The sequence below is a fragment of the Columba livia genome, chromosome 2, assembly GCF_036013475.1.
Source record: "Columba livia isolate bColLiv1 breed racing homer chromosome 2, bColLiv1.pat.W.v2, whole genome shotgun sequence".
NCBI classification, from domain to species: Eukaryota; Metazoa; Chordata; class Aves; order Columbiformes; family Columbidae; genus Columba; species Columba livia.
This window is the reverse complement of record NC_088603.1, coordinates 71,912,036-71,935,734: the sequence shown is the minus strand read 5'-3', so window position 1 is coordinate 71,935,734 and position 23,699 is coordinate 71,912,036. Positions and strand designations below refer to the sequence as shown.

The 23,699-nt window shown below is 43.4% G+C and overlaps 1 protein-coding gene across 9 annotated transcripts in view; it reads left to right on the top strand.

The window, feature by feature from the left end:
* The window catches only part of RREB1 (ras responsive element binding protein 1), a 126,336-nt gene that overhangs the window by 53,872 nt on the left and 48,765 nt on the right, over positions 1-23,699 (top strand). For all 9 annotated transcript variants that reach the window (XM_065052459.1, XM_065052463.1, XM_065052458.1 and 6 more), the window contains 4 exons: positions 4,389-4,508; positions 5,816-6,018; positions 10,624-10,713; positions 12,038-12,201. In XM_065052459.1, the coding sequence (XP_064908531.1) occupies positions 4,389-4,508; positions 5,816-6,018; positions 10,624-10,713; positions 12,038-12,201 (577 nt within the window). The remainder of the gene's footprint in view (positions 1-4,388; positions 4,509-5,815; positions 6,019-10,623; positions 10,714-12,037; positions 12,202-23,699) is intronic.

Here is a 23,699-nt window from a genome sequence, read left to right as displayed (position 1 = left end):
TGTAAAAGCTGATTAGGAGACCAGTGCATCAGAAACCATTTGGAGCATGGCCTAGTGATTCTTAGGTATTATAATCTCATGGGTAAACGGTAAACTTTTGTTTGTGTGATATCGCTCTTTGAAGTTCTGTTCTTGTCTAAATTTGTATACTAGAAGGTCTGGCCTTCATTTAAATGATCCTTGAGGCTTTTTCTACCACTTAAAAAAAAACCCAACAGTGGGAAAGCCTTGAACAAGCTTATAGCGTTGCTAAGATGGAAATGATGAAGAAGGCTCAGGATTCCTGTTTGGGCCTCATGGGAAAAAGTAGTTTGAAATGCATGTGTGTGTGGGTGCGCATTCCTGAAGCTGTCATTTCTTTTCCCTGTTTCTCCTCCCCTCTGTGTTCTGTACTATGCACTATGGCATGTTTAATGAAACCAATAAAAGTATTTGGCTGAGAGTGTTAATCTTTCCCTGGCCCAATTAGTGCATGGCTTCTACTTTAACGTTAATGTGGATTTTTTTCGGAAGGCCAAACAATGAGCAGCTTTGTGCTACACACCAGGTTTTCCCCTTCCTTGCCTGTTTTCTGTGTTTCTTCCTATCTGTCCCAAAGGGAGAGCTCATGTGCAGAGACAGTGGAGCAATCTGGAGCGGAGACTTGTACCAGCTCCCAGGGGCCAGGACGTGCTGCTCTGTGCTTGTGTAGCCGCCTCTCAACGGCGAGTCAAGTGACCGTGACACTGAAGACTCATCAGTTCTTCTTCTTTCTTCTTCCTTCCCCTGCGGCCCGTGTTCTCCTTTTTGCTTCATCCACGATGCTCTTCGCCAGAAGGAGAAGCAGCTGTAGCTGTTGAGAGTGGTCTTAAGAAAATTACATACAAATAAATACACATAAGCGAAGGGGGGAAGTAACTGTTGATGGGCTCAGCTTTAATGTACAGTGGAGTCACACTTTATCCCAAAGGAGGAAATAGGTCTAGCAAGTGTCTTCCTGTACAGACTGAATGGGAAGCATCATGGCTTTTTTCTGTTTTTTTTAGCTCTCTGCTTTCTCAGTGACTCTCCCATTAGCTGGTTATGTGGGGCATCAGGGGTGGGCCTCTGTCAGAAGCAGGAGCTAAAGGCCCCTCGGGTTTCTCTCTGGGATCAAAGTTGCCTCAGTTTCATGGTTTCAGCAACATCATCAAGCGGAGGGGACACGTTCCCGCAGAAGGGCCAGGTCTGTTGGTGTGGCTGTGCAAAGAGGGCTGCTGTGTTGTTTTGTTTGGTTCCCCCCGACACACACATGTTGGCACGACTGCTCTGTCGCTTGCTCTTGTTTTTCCTCCTTTTCACAGGGGATGGCTTGGACACTGTGGGGGTTTCTTCGAAGCAGAAGATGACTTGAATGCTTGTGACCACTTCCCTGTTTCCTAGAGGCTTTGGTCCGCTGTTGAATGCAACCTGAGGCTGCACCGTTTGCCAGCTTATTTCCTGTTTGTCCTCTTTCCTGGAGGTCTTTGTTTTCTTTTGAGGAGAGGGAGGATGAAGGCTTCATCAGCATGACCTCCAAGCAGGGGTATTTGGTGTGAGCTGAGAAGGCATGCAGTCCTGAAGGCGGCATAGCATAGGGCATCTGTGCTGGTTGCTGCCTGTCTGCTTCCCTGTGTTTCATAGGTGCTGTGGAAAAAAAAACCCACACTTCCCCATCCTCAGTGAAGAATTTATTTAAAGAAAAAAAAAAAGCTGCAAGAGAAATCTCTGAGTATGTTTCTGCCTAAAGGCGCTCTGCCACGGGTTTTCCCACAGGAAGGAGTGATTTGGCCCAGTATTCTTATTGTTTCTATATCCTATTGCAAATAGAGTTATGCTTCTGAAAACGGTGTGTGCTGCTCATGCAGTTGTCTTTGTTTCAGTGGTGATTTTTGCCTCATGCAAGAGAGTGGAAAATACATATGTAAACAAAAGCACGCAACAATAATACCAATTTTTGCAGAAATTAAGTTGTGATCTTTTGACTGCTTCCAAAACAGGAAAATTTTTGTGTATAGCAAACAGTTTTAAAAACAAGATCTGTGATTATCCATCTTTCTTTGTGTTATCAGGAAGGTATTTAGATTCAGAAATAAAGTAACTGTTGGTTCATAGAAATTATGAAAGGCTGTAGTAGCATAATACATAGTTTTCCTCCTGAAAGAACAGAGAGGAAGCTGACAGGTGTTTCTGAAACAGAAGGTAGGTAGGTTAAGGTGTGCATGTGTGCCTGCTTCTTGTCTTTGTGATGAATGTTTCCCATTTTCACTGTTGCTAAAAGCACCACTAGGAATTCTGACTCTAGTTCTCTGGGAAACTCTCAGCTATCTTAAAGTTACCTTGGCCAACACAGGAGTCTTCACAGTTACACAATAGATTGACTTTTTCCAGGATAAATCAATGGTGACATTAATGTCCTAGGTGTTGACTGAAAGAGGAATGAATAGGTCTGCTTTGGAAGGAAGAGTTGTTTTGTTTGGTTGGGTTTTTATAAGGACAGAAGCTCTTATTTGCATTGTTTTAACAGAAATCCCTCCAAATAATTTAAACTGGTCCTTATTTTTCATGGTGCTAAGCAGATGAAGCAAGCAACTTAGAAAATTTAGGCCAGTCTCAAAAACAACTCTTGCGCTTATTCTGTTCAAAATTACGTCAGCTACCACATAAATGGTTAAAAAAAAGACAGGGAGGGGAAAGAGGAAAAAAAAAGAAATTGCTGTGTTGTTCTTGAATGTGATGGACCTTTTTTGAAAATAAGCAAAATAACAGCAAAGTTATGACAGTTAAGGACAAGCAACATAAAGACAAACAAATAAATAGCTCCCCCAATTACTGGAGAAAATAGAGAAGGATGGGTGCTTGGCCTCACCTTGGATCAAGAAATCTCAGTGTCGCAGGGACCACTAGTGTTTTCTTAGCGGAAAAGTACAAAAATAACTAGGGGAGAGTTACCTTGAGTTGATGGGGATGGCGTAAAAATGGTCTTTTTGTCAGTTTTTGAAGACGCAAATTGAAAACAGTGTTTGTTAAGAAGTTGATGTTACCCAGAGCCTCAGTCCTGGGCTTAGTCTGGTCCTAGGTTTTGTCTCTAGACAGCGCTGGCTCGCTGTGTCACGTCAACCGTGTGCTGCTCCCAAGGGGGTCAGCGGTTGGTTCAAGGTGGGAAGCTGGAGTCTGCTGCTTTACCTGGCACGGTGTGAAATGAGGAACTGCTGCACATGGGCCAGGCCCCTTCTCTTTGTCTGCCTTTTCTTGTGCCCTCTAAAACGTCAGTAGCTAGGAGAACGTAGTCATTCATTGTTTGTAAATGCTGTTCAAACAGCATTTGAAGATGTGTTATGTGAGTGATTTGCATGTCATCCTTGAGAATACATTTTTTTAAAAAGAAAGAAACCCTGTTGAGTTAACCACAGTTTGATTGAGGTTGCTTTCTGGGAAAAAAAAAAAAAGAAAAGAAAACCTGTTTTAAGTTTGCTGGATGTGGTTTGTAAATCTGAGATTATGAAATGTCCACAGTGTGTTTGTTTCCACAACGAAATAATTTTTTTTGCTTGTTGAGGTTATAAAGGTGTATTTATCCATTAAAAATGTATCAGTATTTTTCCATATTACAAATAACCCTTTCCAGAGGCTATAGCCGTAGGTGCCGCGGGCAGAGAACTTCTCTTCCTCATGCGTCGATCGTTCCCCGTGACCTCTAAAAATGATGTTTAACTGCCCTGTCATTCTCCAGCCAGAACAGGCATCCTTCCTGAAACCCCAATGATAGCATGATAAGTTTGTGGTTTCAGAAAGGGGTGTGGAGAAATTCTGTTGGCACGTACGATGGTTGCTTATGTCTTCAACTCATCTGGAAACCTTGGGCAGTGGGTGTGAGGAATGTGGTCCCAGAAACCTCAGTAGTCATTTCCCCACTTCTATAAGGAAGAAAAAGGTCTCCATGAATTCATGTATTGGAGTGTATGTTAATCCTCCGAGAAGAGAAGGGGAGAGGAGTGTGTGTATGAAACGGAATTAATTAAATTCTCCAGCTGCAGAATATTCTTCCTACTTCTTAAACAAATGTTGCGGCCATCAGTGATATGCTAGCTTGCTCTCTCCTTCTCTCCCTCCTCCTTTTTATGCTGGCTGAATCCTGGGGACCCAGCTGGTGAGGGTTTCTTCTCTTTATTTGCCTGGGTTTTGCTGCTGGCAGAGGCAGCGCCATCTCCCTGCCCAGTGTCCAGCCACCCCTGGGACTGGGCTGCACTGGCACTGTTGCCGTGCTTCTGTCCTCAGACCTACGTACCGGTCGGGGGAGCCCTCAAACTAAAGGACTGTAGTCTTATTTTGCTAAAACGGCTTCCAGAAAAACTTACTCCCTTTCTCTTTTTCCATTCTCCCTCGCGTAGTGCTCGAGGGTGCTGCTGAAGAAGAGGCTGAAGAGCCAGACGCTACTGTACAGACTACACTAAGTGAGGAGACCAGCAACCAGGAAGAGAGCCACAGTCAATCAGGGGATAAAAATGAAGGTAACTGGTTTGACTAGCTCTATGTGACTCTGTAAATTAGGGCATTGATTAAGGCTTGTTGAAACATTTATTTCCTATCCATACCCCTTATCTGTGTGAAGAGTATAAGATACATTGAGCAGAAAGCACTGGTGCATAGATTTCTTTCCACATCACTAACCTCTATCTGTCTGCAAAGTACAAAATAGGTTAAGCAGAAGTATGGGCACATAAATACTCAACTACCACTGCAGGCTTCCAAACTAAGATTTTCTTGGCTCCCAGTTACTTGGCACAACATTACTTAGCCTCAAAAAAACACCTGTTTATAATGCTCAAACTTATCTTCCAAAGACAGTATTATGCAGAGATCAGATGTTCGCAGACAAACGTGTTCCTCCTTGTTCAGCCTCACATCCACTTGGCTTACAGTGACTTTCTCACAACACACATTAAGATTCTGTGCTCTCCATCAGAGGTGACAGAGCAATACACTTGCAGGGTGTTTGTTTGGGAGATTTTTTTTGGGCAAAAGGAGTGTTTAATTTCCTTTTCAAACTCGAGGAAAGTGGAAGGCCTTAACTGTGTGTTTGATGTGTCTGTATGTTTAGAAACCAGAGATGATATGTTAGGTGTGTTTTGAATTCGGTATCTGAGACAGGAGCATCCCTGCTACACACAGAATGTAGCAGCTTTAGCTGTGGCGTTAGCCATGGGTGTAACACATATCCTTAATGGACTAATGTGGCTTGGCAGACCAAGAAGAAGAAAGAATCTACATAGATGTCAGCAGTGGCAGTAAAGAGGCATTTGAGGGGATCTGGGGGTTTGTTTTGGTTGGATTTTTGCTAATTTAGCTTATTTCATATACCGAGTTGGCTTAAGCTATGCTAGAAAGAGAACCCAGTACCCTGCACTGTGTTACTAATGCCTTAATTGTGCAGTTCTGCTCAAAACACATTTGCTTGAATGTGCCTTCATCAGTACTGCTCTACTAGTTCATGGTTATCACAAGGCACCATGAATGATGCCATTTTGCAGTGAGAGAGTTTAAGGTAAATGACTCTATAAGCCCCATACTGAATTAAAGTTGAAAATGAAGATAATGTGCATGTCCTGTGGGAAGAAATGTACACCTTGTCCTATGCGTTCCAATATGATAAACTTTTCCTGTTACAAGAACTCCAATTATTATGAGCTGCTTGTGCTCCATGATGATCCAGCAGAATGTGATGAAAGTTAGAGGCAGCTGAAAATACTGTGGTGCTTAATTTTTTTTTTTCAGATGGCTTAGAAACTCTTATGTGTGCTTTTGTTTTTAATTCCAGAGGAGCAGCTGGAAAGCTTAAGCAGCTACAAGGTATCACCAAGCTCACCAAACAGTTTGGACGGAGCAGACTTGTCCTCCATTGACGCCATGATGTCAGCAGTGATGAATGTGGGGAAGATTGCTGAAAATGGTGGGAACTCTCAAAATGTCAAATCCCCCTCAAAGTCTCCTGCACCAAATCGGATTGGCAGGAGGAACCAGGTATGTAAACCCAAATGCAGGGAGGGCGAAGGGGATACAAGTAGCTGCATGGGAAGTGATAAGACATAATTATGTTTCTTTGATATTTTTGCCTTTTTTTCCCTTAATGGGTATTTCTTGCCTCTGCCATTGCTCTTCTGTATATGTTTTCTGGTGGCTCTCCAGAACATAGCTTTAGAAAACTGGGAATTGAAGGGATCTGCTTGCTTGGATTCACATGTAAAACATTTGAGCACAAGCTCCGATATCATGCTATGGTGAGCTGGTCTAGCAGATGCCAATAGCAGAGGCAAAGCCACCTAAGAGTTGCCAGTTCTTGCCCACCGCATCGTTTCTCCAGGCTCTTGCATTTGCATGATCTGTTGGGGCACCAGTTCATTTAATGAGCCGAAGAGAAAATAAATACCTCAGAGAGGAGCAGAACGGCGTGGCAGGGGACTTGGCTCAGCCCTTCTGTGGGACCCCTCATGAGGTGTGCAGCTGTCCCTAGGGAGGCTCCAAGTGACAGAAGGTTAAAGGTGGTGCTAGAACAAACATCCATCAGGATTCACAGTTCACAAATGTGTAGTGTAAGGTGTTTTTACTTCATTGTTAATAAAACTATGAAGCTTTTATCAGGTTTTTTCCATTTACCAGTTGATGGCACCAGTTCATAGCAATATTGATCTAAACAAGTAGAAGGAGAGAGTCATATCAGTTAAAGCTGCGATTATTTATATCCATGTTTTTCTCCTGCTGGGCCAAGCCCTAGTAATGAAGGTGCTCCAAAACAGCAAGAAATACCCCAAATCCTTGAGTCCATTTGACTTCAGAGCTTGTAGGGAAGCACAGAGAATTTGTAAATGAATCAAGATGTTACAGAGACCAAAAAGGTTGAGAGGCATGACTCATGTGATGTTCCTATAGTAGTTTATTAATAGCTTGCCGAGTAGCTGCCCAGTTGACAGACTTATGACTTGTCTTGAGTTTTTTTGCTTGAAAGGGGTTAAAAACCATTAACTGTAAATGAACATTGTTAAATGAAGAGCCTGGGCAGTATGTGGGCAAATGTGTTTGTAGGATTGTATTGTCTAGCAGCTGGCTTTGAGGTTTATTTGCAGTGTTTCCACTTAGAGGCTGCCCTGGTTCCTTGATTTCATCATGTGAAGTGAGGCATCGGAGTTCAGACTAGTCTCAGTGGCAGTGCTATTACACGGCTGTCCGCCGGTACACCATGTGGTTTGGCTTCAGGGAAGTTTATTAGCGTTAGTGACCTTTATTCCACCTGATATTTCGATGGGCATCGAATCAAAGGAAGCTCAAGAGTAAATGTGACAGGATTAAGAGGGATTCGTACAGCATAAAAATAAACAAATACATTGAAAACATAGTAAATAGCCTGTTTGTTTTTAGGCTGGAAGATCGTTATCACCAGAGGGGCAAATGGCTACATTACTGAGAAAATAGAAGTGAGATGTGAAATATTAAGTGGATATCAGTCTGGTTAGCAGCCTCTAATGCATCGAATTCCCACTTTCAGTGTAGCAGAATGAAAGCACTGAATTGTTACAGTGCGCAGCAGCATGCAGATCTCAGATTCTGGTCAGAATGTGCCCCTTATTATAATTTCAAGGATAAGAACAGTCAGCTAGTTTTCTGCATCTGACTGCTGTTTCCCATGAGTTGGCAGCGGAACATTTTGCCCTGAACCTTTGTCCTAAAGTCTATGGTTCTCTTTATAATGCTGACTTTATCTTGGCTCTAGTCTACCCATAGTCTAATAAACATGTTCTCACATCAGTCTGCATCCATTTTAACTTCTCCTTTACTTTTCTCTTGAAGAAAATAAAAAGTATGACAAACGTGTTTCTTTGAGCTGGAGAAAAACAAATAGACGTAATGCACAATTCCAAAAGCATTTGCCATCAGTTGAATGCAGAGCAGTTGTGCCAGGTTGACTTACTAAAGGGAGAGTAGCTCAAAAATTAGCTGTTAATTTTATCTTTCGGTTCAGGAAGCGCGTTTTCACTAGCCTAGTTCCAGTGGGTTAGCTGAGTGCTGTGTTTCAAATTTGTGAGTACTTGAGGGTGCTTTTACAGTAGGGATGCTGAAGTTTTTTGGTCTTGATTGAGTCAGTCAACGGCATTCCTGTTGTAGCTACCCTGGATTTGCTTGAGCTGTGTTAGGGTATGCGGCATGTACCCTATGTGACCACTGGAGAAAGTTTGGGTTTTAGTTAATAATAAACCCCAGATCCAATACTAATCAGCCCTGGCTGAGCTATAGTGTGTTTCTGATCTTTGCTTCAAGGTGAACCAGTAACGTACTCTATCTTCTGTTAATTTGCTGATTGGAAGAGCAGGCAATCTAGAAAGCAGGCTTTGAAACAATCAAGCGCATCTTGTAGAACTGCAACACTCGTTTAAAAGAGGAGGCAAAAAAAAGTAGTAGGTTGATAATTTCACAGAAATACCCTGGGGATTAAACACCATCTAAACTGTCAGCACAGCTGCAGGGATTTTCCTCACGGCACAGCGTGTTTGTTCTCTGTCCTGAGCCAACTTTAACAGGGTTGCAGTATAATTGGAGCTGAACATTACTCCACAGACAGGTTGCATATAGTAAAATCACAGTTGTATAAGTAGGATGGAATGCACATGTGTGAATTATATGTTTGTATATAAAAAGTGGGGGGCACTGGGATAATGCATTTTAACTTTCTTGGGGTGTTCGTAATGGCAGCCTTGCTTGCTTTCTGATGTTTTGCGAGTAATAGTATGTTAAGCCTTGGCCCACGTGCATGAGCTGCACTGATTAGTTTTAGGATGGAGAGTTTTTAGGATGGAGAGCCTCGAAAAACAGTTAGAAAAAGGTGTACAAGAGAAACCACAGGGAGGAGTGGGAGACCCTAATCATTGCAGTCCTGGTCCTTTTAGAAGTGAAGTCAGAAGTTTTGATTACTTGGGGCAAAATGGGAAAGTAGCTCTTCATCCAAATCCATAGGTCACTGAAATTAATAGAAAACTTTCATGGCCTTAGTTTTGAAAACACAGGGTTAGATTTTTGATAGCGGAATCTCCAGAATGGTTCCCCAAATCACGTAGGAAGGGATATTCCTTTACTGAGACTTAAAAAAGCCTCTGTCAGCACCTTTCTTCCTAACATGCCAGAGAACTTGTCACAGAGGCTCAGGTCAGTCGTTCTCAGTGTTCTCCACAAATGCTTACATCTGACAGTCTGGAAAGAGTTGTTGCTTCTGAATTGATGAGGGGAAAAGAGCTGTGTGGAGAGAGGGAAAAACATGATCCAGATGCACTCATAGCCATCAACTCCCTCCTGACCAAAGAGCTACTGAGGGTGCTGCATTTTTTTGTTTGGTTGTTGTTGATGTATTGGGGGGGTTGGTTGGTTGTTTTTCCTTGTTTTCATGTTTTTACTTATGATACTTAAAATAGCCAGTGAAGAGGTTCAGTAGAGTGTGTGTTTTTGGCATAAATGTTATACTTCCCATCGGTCATGCAGAGATGGTTTTTGTACTCTTGTCACCAAAAAACGTAGGTAATGGGTGTTGGATATCTAGCTGGTGAAGATTTACATCATTCTACAGCAAACTGAGGTTTAGTTTTTGGCGCCAAACTGTCTTCCTTTTAGTATAAAGGCATTGGTGCCGAAGCCGTGCCTGGGCTTCTTAGTGAGGTGCTGAAAATACCCTGTATGTCATGCAGTAGCCATCCTTGCAGACAATTCAGGCAAACACCTTTGGTTCCTTCAGGAGTGCCATTTTGTCCTTGGCTGAAAGAGTGGCAGCTTGCTCAGTGTCTCAAGGGCATACTTAAAATCCGGCTGAGCTCTCCACTCAGCTTCATTGTTTGCACTCACGGTTTGACCACAGTTACTCCTGATTCTCACCTGGGTGGAGAATAACCGGGTTCATAATGTGTTCTTTTTGAGTCACGTACACTCCTGCATTGTCACCTCTTTCTCGCTATGATCTCATCAGATCTTGCAAGCTTCAGAAGGGTTGGGCCTGGCCCGTGTGCCTGCATGGGATGCTTCCAGGAGAAACACAGGATGCTAAGGGAAATGGTGCTGGTGATTCAGTAAACGCCGTTCTTCCTTCTGAGTCAGCTGTGGAGCAGAACATACAGCCCCTAGAAAAGGGAACCGAGCTAGTGCCTTGCTGTCAGGATGGACTAGAAAACCTGAAGTCCCGATGACTTGCATTTATTAAAGATCTTTTGGGAAGATTAGTGGCATCTGCCCACATATTCTGGTGGTATTCCAGTAATTACTTTCTGCTCACCTAAATTCCTGCTGGCAGTTTGAGCTGGTCACAATAATTGCCTTCATTTCCTGTCCTAAACTGCTACTGCTAAGTATCCATACACTGTTAAAACAGCTGCTGTACTTCTACGGTAGTGGAAATGGCCCCTATTTATAAATTCAGAAGTTTCTGAAACTTCCCTGAGGGATCTATCAGGATGATAAATGTATATGTGCAAGTTGTTCTGTTAGCAGTGGCCTTTTGTACTGCGGATGGATTATATTTTTTTCCATCCCCAGCAGTAATAGCTTTCAAGTTTGTTTATATCTATATTCTTTCTGATTCGTTTGTTTTGTTCACAGGAAACAAAAGAAGAGAAGTCTTCCTATACCTGTCCTCTGTGTGAAAAGATTTGCACTACACAGCACCAGCTAACTATGCACATTCGTCAGGTATGCAGAGTGCCAGCTCTTGATTTCTTACTTTTTGTTAAGAGTGTCTGGTTTGCTAACGTGCATTTTGCAATGGTGAAAAATTCCATGTGCAAACCAGAGATGCTTCACTATAACTTTATTCAATTGTTTTGCTTTTATTCTAGCTTTCCTCTTGCATTTTCTTTAAAAATAACCCCACAAACCCAACCCTGAGGTGGGTAATTCTTCTCCTTTCCTTCCCCATCACTCCTCCTGCAGTGGCTCAGACAAGGATGTATGTCCTTTTCTGCATAGCTTAAGGTATCCCTAGGATCCGGAAAACCACTTCCATCATGAGGCATAAGTCCTGTTTTCTTATCCTGTTTGAGTACAGATCCTTTTATTGCTAATGCAAATTAAGAACCAGGAAGACAAGATTTTTAAGTTCTCTCAGAGTAGAAGAGCCTCTCAGTCCTTCACAGGGCATAGCAATTTTGCGATGCAGAATTAAAAATACGTTTTTTTTAATGGACGATGCACTTCATTGTGAGCTACAGGCCTCTTCTTGCTCCTCTTGAAATATATGCATATGTTATAAGGAGATTTGGCCCTTTCTGTCAGAAGGTTCTGCTTTGGATGTTAAGGTTGTGGTTCACCACTGAGAGTCCACTAGATACTTATTTCTTCAGTTCTTCCCTCTTGTACTGTAACTGTTACTTAATTTTTTTCTTACTCTCCTGGTTTTCTTTTGGTATGTGAAGAAATCTTCAAGTCTCTGAATGCAAGTAAGAACGAGTGGTACACACAGCACAGTAACTGATGGCCATATTTTTGCCCTGAAATGCATTCTTATGCCCATAGAAGCCTGCATATGCACTGAGAAGCAGTTTACTTCTGTATTCTTACTGTGCAGTCAGTTCAAAATTAATATATTTAAAGAGTATTTGTTTTCAAGTGTCTTCTGCCATGAATTTTGTAATTACATCCTTTTCCTCTTTTCCCCTTACCATCCCCCCATCCCCAAACCACTGCACAGCTTAAAGTATCTCAAGGTACCCTTTATCTGATGGGTTGTTGCTGAATCCCTTTCCATCCCCTCCTGCCACACACCCAGCAGACATGCTGCATGGTGCAGGCTGTATGAAACAGCTACTTGTGCTGGTGCATGAAGGAGTTAAAAACGAAGGGTGGGATTGGAGTTGAGGGAGGGCTGGGGAGGAGAGGTATACACAGGGCACACCTTTATATAAGGTATTGTGCCAAGTAGCTCTTTAAAGCTGCTTTTAAGAAGTTTATGGTTCTTGTTATTTTACTGGGACTTCAGAAGGGGCATTCAATGAAAAAACATCATTGCTTTCTCTAGCATAACACTGACACTGGAGGAACAGACCATTCCTGCAGCATCTGTGGAAAGTCTCTGAGCTCAGCGAGCTCCCTTGATCGCCACATGCTGGTGCACTCAGGTGAAAGGCCTTATAAATGTTCAGTATGTGGACAGTCCTTCACCACCAATGGAAACATGCACAGGTGAGTTCTGACCGTGACCCAGGAGTTTGGAAAGGATTACAGGGTAGGGGGCTATTTTGTTTCCTTGGAAGGACTTGCAAGCTGACTAGAGACACTTTCTTGGGCATAAAATGTGGGCTGTGATGTACAAGTGTGGCATGGCACACACTCACACACACACACTGCAACTACTAGGATGCTTAGGTTGTGGAAGGAAGTCAGAATTGAGAAAAGTCTTCCAGTTCTCTTTGCATAAGAGTTGTTACAGATATCCAGAAGTATTCCTTTTTTTTGTTTTATTGTTATTATTTTGAGAAATGGGATAGATTTTTCTGAGGACAAAAACATAAAGCCAAGCTGTATAAAAGCTTCTAATTTTGTAGCTTCAGAGTTGTGGATGCAAATGGTTTTACTGGAACATCTGTGGTATTGTATGTTATTGTAGTTAGATATTCGAGTGCTGCTGTGAAGATGCCTTTTTGGAATGACTGATCTCATTTTTAAATACATACATCAGTAGTTGCTTGTCCTGTAGACAACTTACTGCACTACAGATCGAGAAATTCTCTGTAACCCAGGTTGCCAAACATGTTTCGTGCAGTTTCGTTCATAGGGATGTAGCAATATGTACAGTTGTCAATGGGAGAAACAAAATGTTAAATCACATGGATGTTCCTTCCCCTCTCTCATCCCCCGATTCTGTATTCATTTATTTGCATGGGTGGAACACCTCAGAGATGATTAAGACTTTGTGAATTCCCACGTAGTTTTAGTCCCTATATCAAAGAGATTACAACCTACAAAGAAACTGCAAGACAGGTGGGGGAAAGGAATATAGCTTATAAGCAAAATGACAAGAGTGATGGTTACAGCCTGATTCTGTGTGGGAGGGAAGAGATCTTGTTTCCTTGATTGTTACCAGTCATTTTCCAACCAGTGTGCTATAGGTGGAATGAAAGGAGTGATTTTGGTGACTATAGGAAAGATAATGTAATGCGCACAAAGGAAGTAATAGCTGCTTGCGGATTTACCTTTTCTGTATCATATTGTCCAGCTTAAACCATTCTGTGAAAACAGAGGAGAAACGGGAGGAAGTGCAGTTTTGTAATTCCATATTTATTTAGCTTTTACTGGACTGGAATTGGGGAGAGTTGGAGAGAGGTGTAAAATGAGAAGGGAGAGACACAAAGACGTTCAGAGGAGATACTGGCCTTGGGTGTTGAATACATCACTGTCTGACTCATCTGACCAGAGGTGTTGCAAGCCACATGTTTGCCAGACTGGGTCATTATTCTGTCTGCTGTGGGGAAGGCAGGGCAGCTGCTGAATTGTAGCTGGTGCTGCTGTCAGCGTCCAAGGGTGAATTCCAGTGCCAGGACTCTGGGGTGGTGGAACACTTGTGTCCAGGTCCTCAGCCTGGGCTGCTGGCTGAAGGGCTGCTGGTGGGGTTGGTTTGGCTTTTTGCTCGCTGGGCATCTGCTCATCCTCTCCCAGAAGCAGGAGAGGGAGGTTTCCCCTGAGACTTGACTCAGGCCTATCAGATGCTGATGTAGTCACCTTTACATGGGGATTTCCCCATATGGCAACTCTTCTGGTGCTTTAGTAGATTTGCCAGAGTTGCCAGGCTGAGTGACTTGCCCAGAAGAAGTGAGTACCAATCAGAGACTTTTGGTGAGAAGATTGCTTGGTTTAAAATGTTTCTTTTAATGAGATGTTGCTTGAAGTTACCTGGATGGAGTGCTGTATTTACTCACCGCACTAAGAAGGACCTATGTTCATGCAGGGAAAAAACTTCCTATTAAAAGTTACTTCCATCTGACAGTTTCTAGTCTGCTCTGTAAAATTCCTTTTCTGTAGGCCCATGCCACAGCAGATGGGTGGGACACTGCAGAAACCTGTTACTGAGCTTGGTGGCACTGCAGCAAGTGACCACAGGCCTATGATGGGTAAGATCCTGAGCACACTGAAACAGTCTAGTTTTACTAAAGGAGGATAGTGGTTAGCAGGACTGTGCCACTGGTTTGTTTTTGGTCTGGTTTGGATTGGTTTTCAGTGAATAACCTTTTCTTGTTGCTGTAACAGAGTATAATAGTGAATCATGATGCTAAAGTGGAAAGCATAAATGTGCAAGTAGGCAGATTAGTGTAAATGCAAAGTGAAATGAAATTTGTTATCTGGTGTTATGGCACACTCACAAGGAAGATGTTCATTTTGCCCACCGGGTGCCTCCTTCTGAAACAGGTATTTCTAGTCTTAAGATGGTGTGAAGTAAATTCTTTCATAGACATCTCAAACTCAGCTGTAGCATCAGGTCCAATGGGCTGCCAGTGCTGTGGATGAATGCCTCTCACAGCACATTCAAAACTGCTGCTGCCTCAGGATCCCAGAGCAAGGACCTGCTTGCCAGGTCCTGCCTTGTGTGCAGCTCCCACAGGCTTTGCTCGTGGGGGTGCCGTGTCTGTTCTTTTGTACCAGCTGTCCAGCTGGATGATAACACACATCCATTTTTCTCTGCTTTTGCATTGTTTTTGTACTACAGTATCTAAGAAGTGACAGATATATACCCAAACCAGCAGAGGGTAAGATTTATAACCCAAGTCTGGCAAACAGCATGGTGGTATCCCTGAAGACCTGCACAGGGTGTGGGGTCAGAGAAAGATTCTGTAGGTTTAGCACAAACTCATGAATGTGCTACCAAAGAATCAACGTAGCTTATAAAGGTCCTGCAGGAGCCTCCCAAGCATTCCTGCATTTACAGCAAATGTAGTGCACGGGACAGAAGCAAGGGAGAAGTTAGTCTGACAGTATCTGAATGGGGGTAAAAATGTGTAGGCATATGCTACATACATCCTGTCTTATCTTTCTCCCCCTCTGCCTTGTTCTGGCCCTTATTTAACTGTCTATGGTATTTTTTTTAATCCAGACATTCAAAAGGCATTTATGGGAAAAAGTCCAAGGGAAATATTGTGCCACAGGAGTGCCTATTGCTGTTCCATCACAGGATGAAATTTCTGATCCATTTTTCCACCTCACAGCAGCCAGGTCATTAGACATTCAGCTGAGCAGAGAGGGGAAGGACACAAGTTTTTGTTGCTTTTTGGGGTTAGAAAATATCATCTTGTTACACTCTCAAGTGCCTATAATCTCCATCAAAAGCAGTTTTTCTCTACCCTCACTTTATTAAGGGAGAAAAAAACCCTCCAGAGCTCTTGTTTTTTTTCTCTTTTGCATGACATCTAAACATTTTTGCAATAGCCAGACTTTTTGTGTGGTGAGAATGCTATTCTCTGCCCACCTTTTCTCTGAGGTACTCTAGCTGTGCTGGGTGGTGCATGTGCTTCTCACCTGTGAAATTGATGCTGCCCTTCCTGACTCCCACAATACGTGACACTTCATTTGTAAATGAGTCATAGCCTCTCACATAAAGTCCTGTTTCTTTTTGTTGTGCTCTTTGGCTCCTTGTCAACAAGTCAAGTTGAATGGGCACAGCAGACACGGGTGGAGGGGGAAGGTTCTCTTCTGGAGCACCATTCAGAAAAAGGAGGTTAAAACCTGCTTCCTTTTCTGACCAGGGTGACTCCTGGCCAGGATTTTTCAACGGGGAACTGTGAGCCTGGGGCATCTTAGAAAATTCTCTTACAGCTGCCAGACCGCTCAGGAATGGCCTGAGCTGTGGGGACAGTCACTGTTGGAGAGAGCAAAGGTCTCTGGAGAGTGCTAAATGTCCAGCACGAAAAGCTGATTTTCTCATTCTTCTGAATCTGTCATCAGGCTTACTGCCTCCATATCAGTGCTGCTCCTTCTGTTTGGGGAGGGTTGTTGCAATCTGGCACGATATCTGGGAGATCTGTCAGTGTCCAGTATCAGGAATAGGAATTCATAGAATGATAGAATCATTTTGGTTGGAAGAGACCCTCAGGATCATCAAGTCCAACCATAACCTAACCTAACTGTAGCACTGAACTATGTCCCTAAGAACCTCGTCTCAACGCCTTTTAAACCTCTCCAGGGATGGTGACTCTACCACTTCCCTGGGCAGCCTGTTCCAATTCCCGACAACCCTTTCTGTGTAGAAATTTTTCGTAATATCCAACCTGAACCTTTCCTGGCCATTTCCTCTCATCCTATCACTTGCTACTTGGGAGAAGAGAGCAACCCCCTCCATGCTACAACCTCCTTTCAGGTACTTGTAGACAGCAATGAGGTCTCCCCTCAGCCTCCTTTTCTCCAGGCTGAAATTGCTCTGGAGGAGGAGAGCTGGAGATGATGCTGAGTTTTTCACAACGATTTCTTTTTGACCAGTGCTGGCAAGAGCATGTTGTCTTGGAAGTAGCCAACCTTCTAGCATCAGGGACTGATTTGGGACTTGGGGTGTTGTTTTCTTGGGGCTTTTTAGGAATTTGGAGGAAGGAGTTAGGTCATAGTAATTTTGAGTTCAAACTTCCCATGACTGGAACGGTACTGCAATGATCAGTACATAAGAAAATCTGCAATTTAGGATATGCTCATTCTCACACTTTTACGCTAGAGACACAGACACTGTGGCTTTCTCTCAGTCAGAGTAAATGAAAGTTGACTGTTCTCAGATCTCCAGCAGGAGCATAAACTCTATGGAAGGAAGTGTGTGGGGGGGTATATAAAGAGTTTTCTGTAGCTCTGAAGAAGCTGGGGATTTCCAAAGTAGTGTTTCAAATCAATAGATTGCAATTACTAAAAGCTTTCCATTTGTACTGTCAAAGTAGCTCTCTTGGAGTTATCTGTGAATAATACCAACTCTGTGGAGCCCTTTTGGGTCCAGACTCCGCCACCATTAGGAGGTTGCAAGCCTCTTATTCCATCTCCACCACTGCATCTCCCCAAAATGCAGACAGAGGAGTTAGGCCGCTGCTGTGGGTTTTAGTGGTGGTGGTGGCTTAGTGAGGGGCCTTGAGGTAGAGAAAAGCCTTTGCTTGACTTACTCTGTTGCATTCCAGCGGAACGTGCATCAGGCTTCAGGGGAAGGGTGATGCCTCCACTTGCTCCAAAAGCGTTTCCTTTGGGGCAGGAGACTTCACCAGCGGCTCCTTTTCCATTTCTGTGACTGAAGATCGTCTGTGCCTGTCACTTTAAAATCACATTTTCCTCCCTGCCAAAGACATGCTCTCCATGCAACTTGAAAATGTTAATAGGATATAAATGCCAGAAGGGAGGCAAGAAATGACCTTCCTGCCAGTTTCCAGTGGGGAGCTATTAAAGGCTCTGCGGCAAGTCTGAAAAGAGCAAATGGGGTAATATATATATTTCAGCCACAGTTTCCCCAGTTTGGTAAATGAAACTGCAGTGTCCATGGTTGATGTTCACCAGACTCTCCAGATAAGTGCAGTAATGCAAACTAACTGAAATGTTCCATATGAAACCAAAACATAACAGCTATCTACCTTCTTTCTCTTTTTCCCTTCGTTACCCCATACCTAGAAAAATTCTTCGTAATGGCTTTTTATTTACATCCTACTTAGGTAGCTGTAGGCTGTTTATGAACCATCTCAGGAACAGGTCTCAGAGTTTGGGGATTTTTTTTTTTGGCACATGTGAAACACCACATGCAACAACCACATGCAGAAGTCTTTGAAACTCAAATTGGAAGATCTGGATCGCAGAAGCTATGCTTTGAAGCATGCTTACAAAGGGTCCTATCAAAGAAGGTATTTTTTTCTTTTAATTAAGAAGGCACTTTCATTCTCAGTCTTACTTTCAGTGCTACATAATTTTCCCAAACTTCCCCTTTTAATGTGCTGCGGAGAAACAAACAGCTGTTTTAGTTATCAGGTATGGTACTATTCTGATGTTCAAATTAAGTCGTCTTTAAACAATGATTCATGTGTGTATACATTACTGAGTTTTTTGAGAAAGGTAGAAAATGAGCAAGCTGGAGGGTAACCTGTGAATTTTGATGTTTTAACTGGCCCTCTTCACTGGCAAATGAAGAGTGTCAAAGATTGTAACGTACTGGCTGGAAGATGAGTGTTGGATCCTGATAAAGGCACAGGGGTTGGGATGTGTACGCTTTACTGATGTCCCCGCTGTCTTTAGCATGGGTCTGTGTTTCATGGGCAGGCATGCGTGCAGGCTGCCTGCGACTTCGCACATATTCAGCATGCAGAGCGTCCTCAAGATCTGGCTGAATCCGTCCTCTCTCTGCATTCCACCTGTGAATTGCTCCTGTGTTATTTATGGTATTGGCCCGCTTCCAACACGTTGTGTGTGCTTTGTAGGGTGCAGGGCAATAACAGTGCCCAGCCTCTAAGTACAAATAGGATCTCTGCAGTCTAGCATGTGCAGTCTGGCGTTTGCTTAAGATGTGAGTTTTTGGAGGCAGAGCATAGCCAAAGGTGATGATGAGTTGGTTTGTTTTTTCTTCCAGAAGAGGAGAGGAATTGCCTCATTACAACATGGTTTGGTTTCTGGTGGTTTGTAAAGATGGCCAAGTGGAAATTGGGTGATAAATGTTGGGTTAGCTTTGAAAAACTGAACGTAGAAGATCTTGAAGCTGAAAGCAGTTGGTGAACTTGCCACGCTGAAAATGACTGACACTCCACACATGTCAAAAGGCCCTCTCTTGTTGTCTTGCTCAATGGAGATGTCTCTTTGGTCATCTCTTAAGGAGCTTTTATTTCGACATAGTAATTGGCAGGCAGTGCTCTTAAATATGAAGAAGCAGGCTGTATTACAGGCTTTCAAATCCATTCCTTATACATGGGGGATGATTTAACCACTGTCAGCATGCTAGTGAAAGATAAGCTTCAGCAAATGCAAGTGCCCTAATTCTTGAGCAGGGATAACGAACACAAAGGACTAATTTCTTCCTGTAATAATTGATGACTGTAGTTGTAGGAGACAGGTGAGATGTGATAGCTGTTTCAGTTTTCTTTCTAACTAAAAAATGTTTCTTACATTTTCACTGATACATTTTGTAAATAAGGATGGGGAAAAAGGTGGAGGGAAGCTTTTTGGTCTTCTGTCAGCAGATATATCCAGAGTAAATGTTTGGTATTCTGCTGGGATCCCCACATTTTTAAGAAAATTAGGAAGTAAGGAAGGGAAAGAAAGAAAAAAATCAGGCTTTTTCAACAATTACAGTGTTAAGAGTCTATTTCTCTGTGTCTTTGATGAGAATTAGAAGACGACAGTATTTTATTGGTCCCAGGTGGAAACTATTTCATTCACATAATTCATAAACAGGGTGCTCCAAGAAAGCCCTCCATGGATATCTTCAGCGGTAAGAGACTCTGAAGGAGCTCTTGTGTGACAGTAGCTCTGGGAGCCGTCAAAGCCGAAAGGAGATGCCATGTTTTCAGGCATGTTAGATGCTGCTTGTAGCCTTGGACAGTGTCCCCCTTCGGTTATCATTAAAGAACAGCAAAGGAAGTTAACACAAAAACACTAATGCTGAGATCTGATTAGAATCAAGCGAAGCAAGGAAGTGCAGAGTTAAGATTTATACGCAGACCTTAATTAGCTCCATTGTTCTTGAGAACCAAAGCGTACACAATGAGGAACATTATACTTGCATCTGCAGAGCTCTTCAGTACCTAAATGTAAGACAGACCTCAGTGTGCTTTTCAGTCCTAGATTTTGTGTGTGTTGCCTTTAAATAATAGCTAAGTCTGGTCTTGTGCTTCGTGAGGTTGTGGATTTTTATGTTTTGGTTTTCTGCCGTCAGAATAAAGGGGACACGCTGCCCTCACTAAGTTATAGGTTTTTGGTGCGACTTGTGCCGAGGGGAAAGTGGTCTGACGTAGCAGGGTAACACCGCCCTCCTCATGGGCAATAACATAAATCTCGGTATAACAGAGCGTATTGAGTGTCGCTTAGTGCTGCTTTGTTACCCATGTCACAGTTCAAATGAGCACAAGCCACTTGACAGATTAGACTCTAGTTGCAGAGCACATGGCAGCGCCAGACCTTGATCTTTCTGCATAAGTTCCCTTTCAGGAACATCACCTCCTCTGAAGGTTTAGTATTCTCAGGGATGTTACCTCCCTGTCTCACCTTGAAGAGCTACAAAATAAATACAAGCCTTAACTTAGCAAGCACTAGAAAATCCAGGCAATCTTTGCAGGGAGTTGAGGTTCTTTTAGTGCTTTGCTGTAAGCCTGACATTAAAGCAGTTCTTGCAGGCATGTTAGCTCTCAAGGTTAACAAGTAACATGTTGTTTTGTTGGCGTTTTGGTTGGTGATTTGTCTTCTAGCTTGCACTTCGGTTGGGTGATTCTGTGTAGAAAATGCTGGCGGTGAGAAAGTTTGCTGGGAGGGTTTGTATGTTAAGGTAATCTTTGCTCAGCCTGTTGTGCATGCACGTCAGAAATACCTGCATTGCTTCTCTAATGAATGTGTGATCACTCTGTTCCTCCTGTTGTCTGAAAAGGCTCCTGGGCCAAGTACTGAGGAGAATGAGGAAAAAGCCTACCTCAAACTGCATTTGTGGTTTCTGTCGTTCCACCTTTAATGTATGTCTTCCAGCTTTACCTCTTCTCCCCCCAGTATCTAACCTGTTCAACCTGTTCTAGTTCAGCATGCTGGAACCAGCAAACTGCAGAACGTACCCCCTCTCAGGGTCAGCGGATTTTTTCCTCTTTCTTTTCTCCCCTCTTTTAAAAATAGGCTATTTGTTAGTAGTAGATTATCAGCATTTGGAGAAACTTCTCTAGCTGTTAAAAAAAAAAAAGGTGGTGAGAGGGATCTTGGCATTTGGGCTTAGCAAGGGGCTTTCACTTGGGTTTTTGAGCCACAGTGCCCACCTGCATGATGCACACAGCTTAGGCAAAGGCACAGTCTCTAAAATAGCAGTGCCATTATATTATACAACTGGTAAATAATGCATAATATGCAAATACTGCTTTCTGTTTCTTGAGGGCATCTATGCTGAGTTGTTCAGGCTGCTCTCTTAGCTGAAGTTTTCTAAACACTCTTAGCAATTTTTTGGTAAACCCTTGGAGTCAGCTTTCTAGTACATGTGGAAAGATGTCTTAAAAGAGAGGAGGTGTACAACTTCTGTGTGGCTCATTTTTGACATCAAGCTACCTAAATGTGTCGTCTTTCTTGGTAGTTTCACACTGAGGGTGAAGAGAGTAAAGCAATCCGTATCGCTCATAGACTGCACTGACATTAATTTCAGTTGAGGACGAAAGTTCCCAGACTCCTGTAAAGTAGCACAAATCATGCAGGGACTCCTGTTTCCAGCTAATACGCTTGACTAAACAGACATGTAACAAGACGTGAAACCTTTTCCTAGTGCTTCTTTGCTCAGCGGAGGAATGCTCTGAGATCACCGCTGCTGAGGAAGGAGGAACACATGTTCAGGAACAGGAGAGGAAATGGGCTGAGCACGTGAAACCTCTTTTGCTAGGATGCCATCCTCCGCGCTGGGAGAAGTTTGCACAAGTTGTGTGTGCGCGGTGATAACCTCTTACTTCCTTGCCCCTCCAGTTACATGGTGACTGCTGATACCACGGTGATGCGGAGACGCTGCTTTAGCAAAGATGTGCTTCTCTTATCTGGTGCAGCTTCCTTGCTTGCGTGTGTGTGTGTGCTGGGGGGAGGCATTCGGATCCATCTGCATGGCGTCTCCAGCGTTGCTGTGGCCATCTATTTTTTCCTCCTGAGCTGTGTGACGCAGCAAGTTGTTCTGTGCTGTGTGCCATCAGGATTGCTCAACAGTGGAGTGCGAGAGGGAGGCAACTGCTTGTGGGCTTTGCCTGGTCCTGGGAAGTAGCCAGGGCTTATGTTTGCTTGGTTGATGAAGGAGTGCAGTTTTGGAGGGGAGGCAGGATGTATCTGGGACTTCTTCAACTGTGTTTGGTCTTAAGGATAAAACTTTTCCCCTTTCTGACATCCGTTCTCTATTTTTTCTTTCGTCTCTCTTTCTTTTTTTTTTTTTCCAGATGCTAAAATTTAAAACTGCTCTAATTGTCCTTACTGTTTTCTTTACATATGAAGTTTCCTAAAAAATCAACAGTGAAGTAATTGACTAAGGTTATATACCATGATAACTAAAGGACTTGCCTGAAAAACACAAATTTCCAAAAAGATGAAAGAAAACAGCAGTTCAGAATGTCCCACGCTAGGTTTTTAGTACATTTAAAAAAACCTTTATTCCTGCTTAATTGTATTGTTTTTAATAAACTTTTGTCTCCAAGCTGAAAGACCCTCATGGGCCTCAGAGGGATTTTTTTTTTAGTAGTGTCCGTTATGAAAGGGTTTCTTACAGCTTGAAAGTCTCCTTGCAGTATTTGGCATTGGTCTGAATTTAATGCAGACTGCAGGCAGGCAGTTTGGTGAAGTGATACTGGGACACTCACGCTGCATTTTCGTCCTCTTTTGCCCTCCCTTATGCAAGGGTTGATGTGAACTGCAAATGAAAGTGGTTTTTTTTTTTGCTATCCTTTGGGAAGCTTTGCTTTGAATCACTTCCCTGTCACAGCATCATCAGGCAAATATTTGTCTCCTTTTTTTCCTTTGAGATGTCCTGACAACACTACTGGTAGGGAACAGGAGTAACTTTGAGCCAAGCTGGGAATGCAGTTGTATCAATCTCAGCCTGTTTGAACTTGCTGATTCTCTGTAGCAAGTAGTTGCTTAAATATCTGTGAATACAGCACAATTATTCAGAAATGGTACGCTCCTCCCCTTTGGATTTGTAGATCAGTATCTTTCCTCTCACTCATGCTTACATCTTGCCTTTATTCACAGCAAAGCAAAATTTTATTCTAGGTTAAAAATACAACATGCTTTGTGTGCATGTGTGTGTATCATATATCCTTAGGTATCATGTATTGGCAGCTGCATGGCACTGGTTAACTTTGCAGACTGTCCGGGTAGAGCTGGAAAGGGATTTCTAATCTGTCATTTGAACATAATCACAGGAGGCTTTTGCAGCCTTAGCGCACCCTTCTAGTCTTGGTGGATCTAAATAATAATACTCATGTCATCCTAATGATGCCGTCTGCCGCCCCGCTGTAAGGCTATTTTTGCTTTGCTGGGAGAACCTCATTGCGCAGGGAGGCAGACAGCACGGCAGCCCGCGCTGAACTTGGGGGGATGCTTACGGCACGTCTGTGTGGCAGCGATTCCCGGGGGGATGCCGAGGGGGCTGCGGCACCCACGTGCTGCCGCACACCGCTGCGCCGGGAGCCTCGCCGGGGCCGCCTTAGCCCTGAGAGACACAGAGCTAATGAGGATAACGAGCCGCGCCGCTGTGCCGGCAAGATTGCAGCGCTTGGGTGCCGAGGGGAGCGCTGGCTGGGGATCTCCTGCTGAGTTTGGCTAAAATGAGTCAGCCCTTCCCAATCTGAGCCTTCCCCAGACCCGTTCGCCCCACCCTGCTCCTTCTCTGGATGCGTTGCAATGGCTTTCTTACCTGCATAGCCGTGGAGGTGTCTTGCTGTTCAGCTTCTCTTTGTTTATCCCACACTAGCGTTCAGCGCTGGTTACCACTAGAATATTTGGTGGTACTTGAAATTTGTTTTGAGATTGCTCCACAG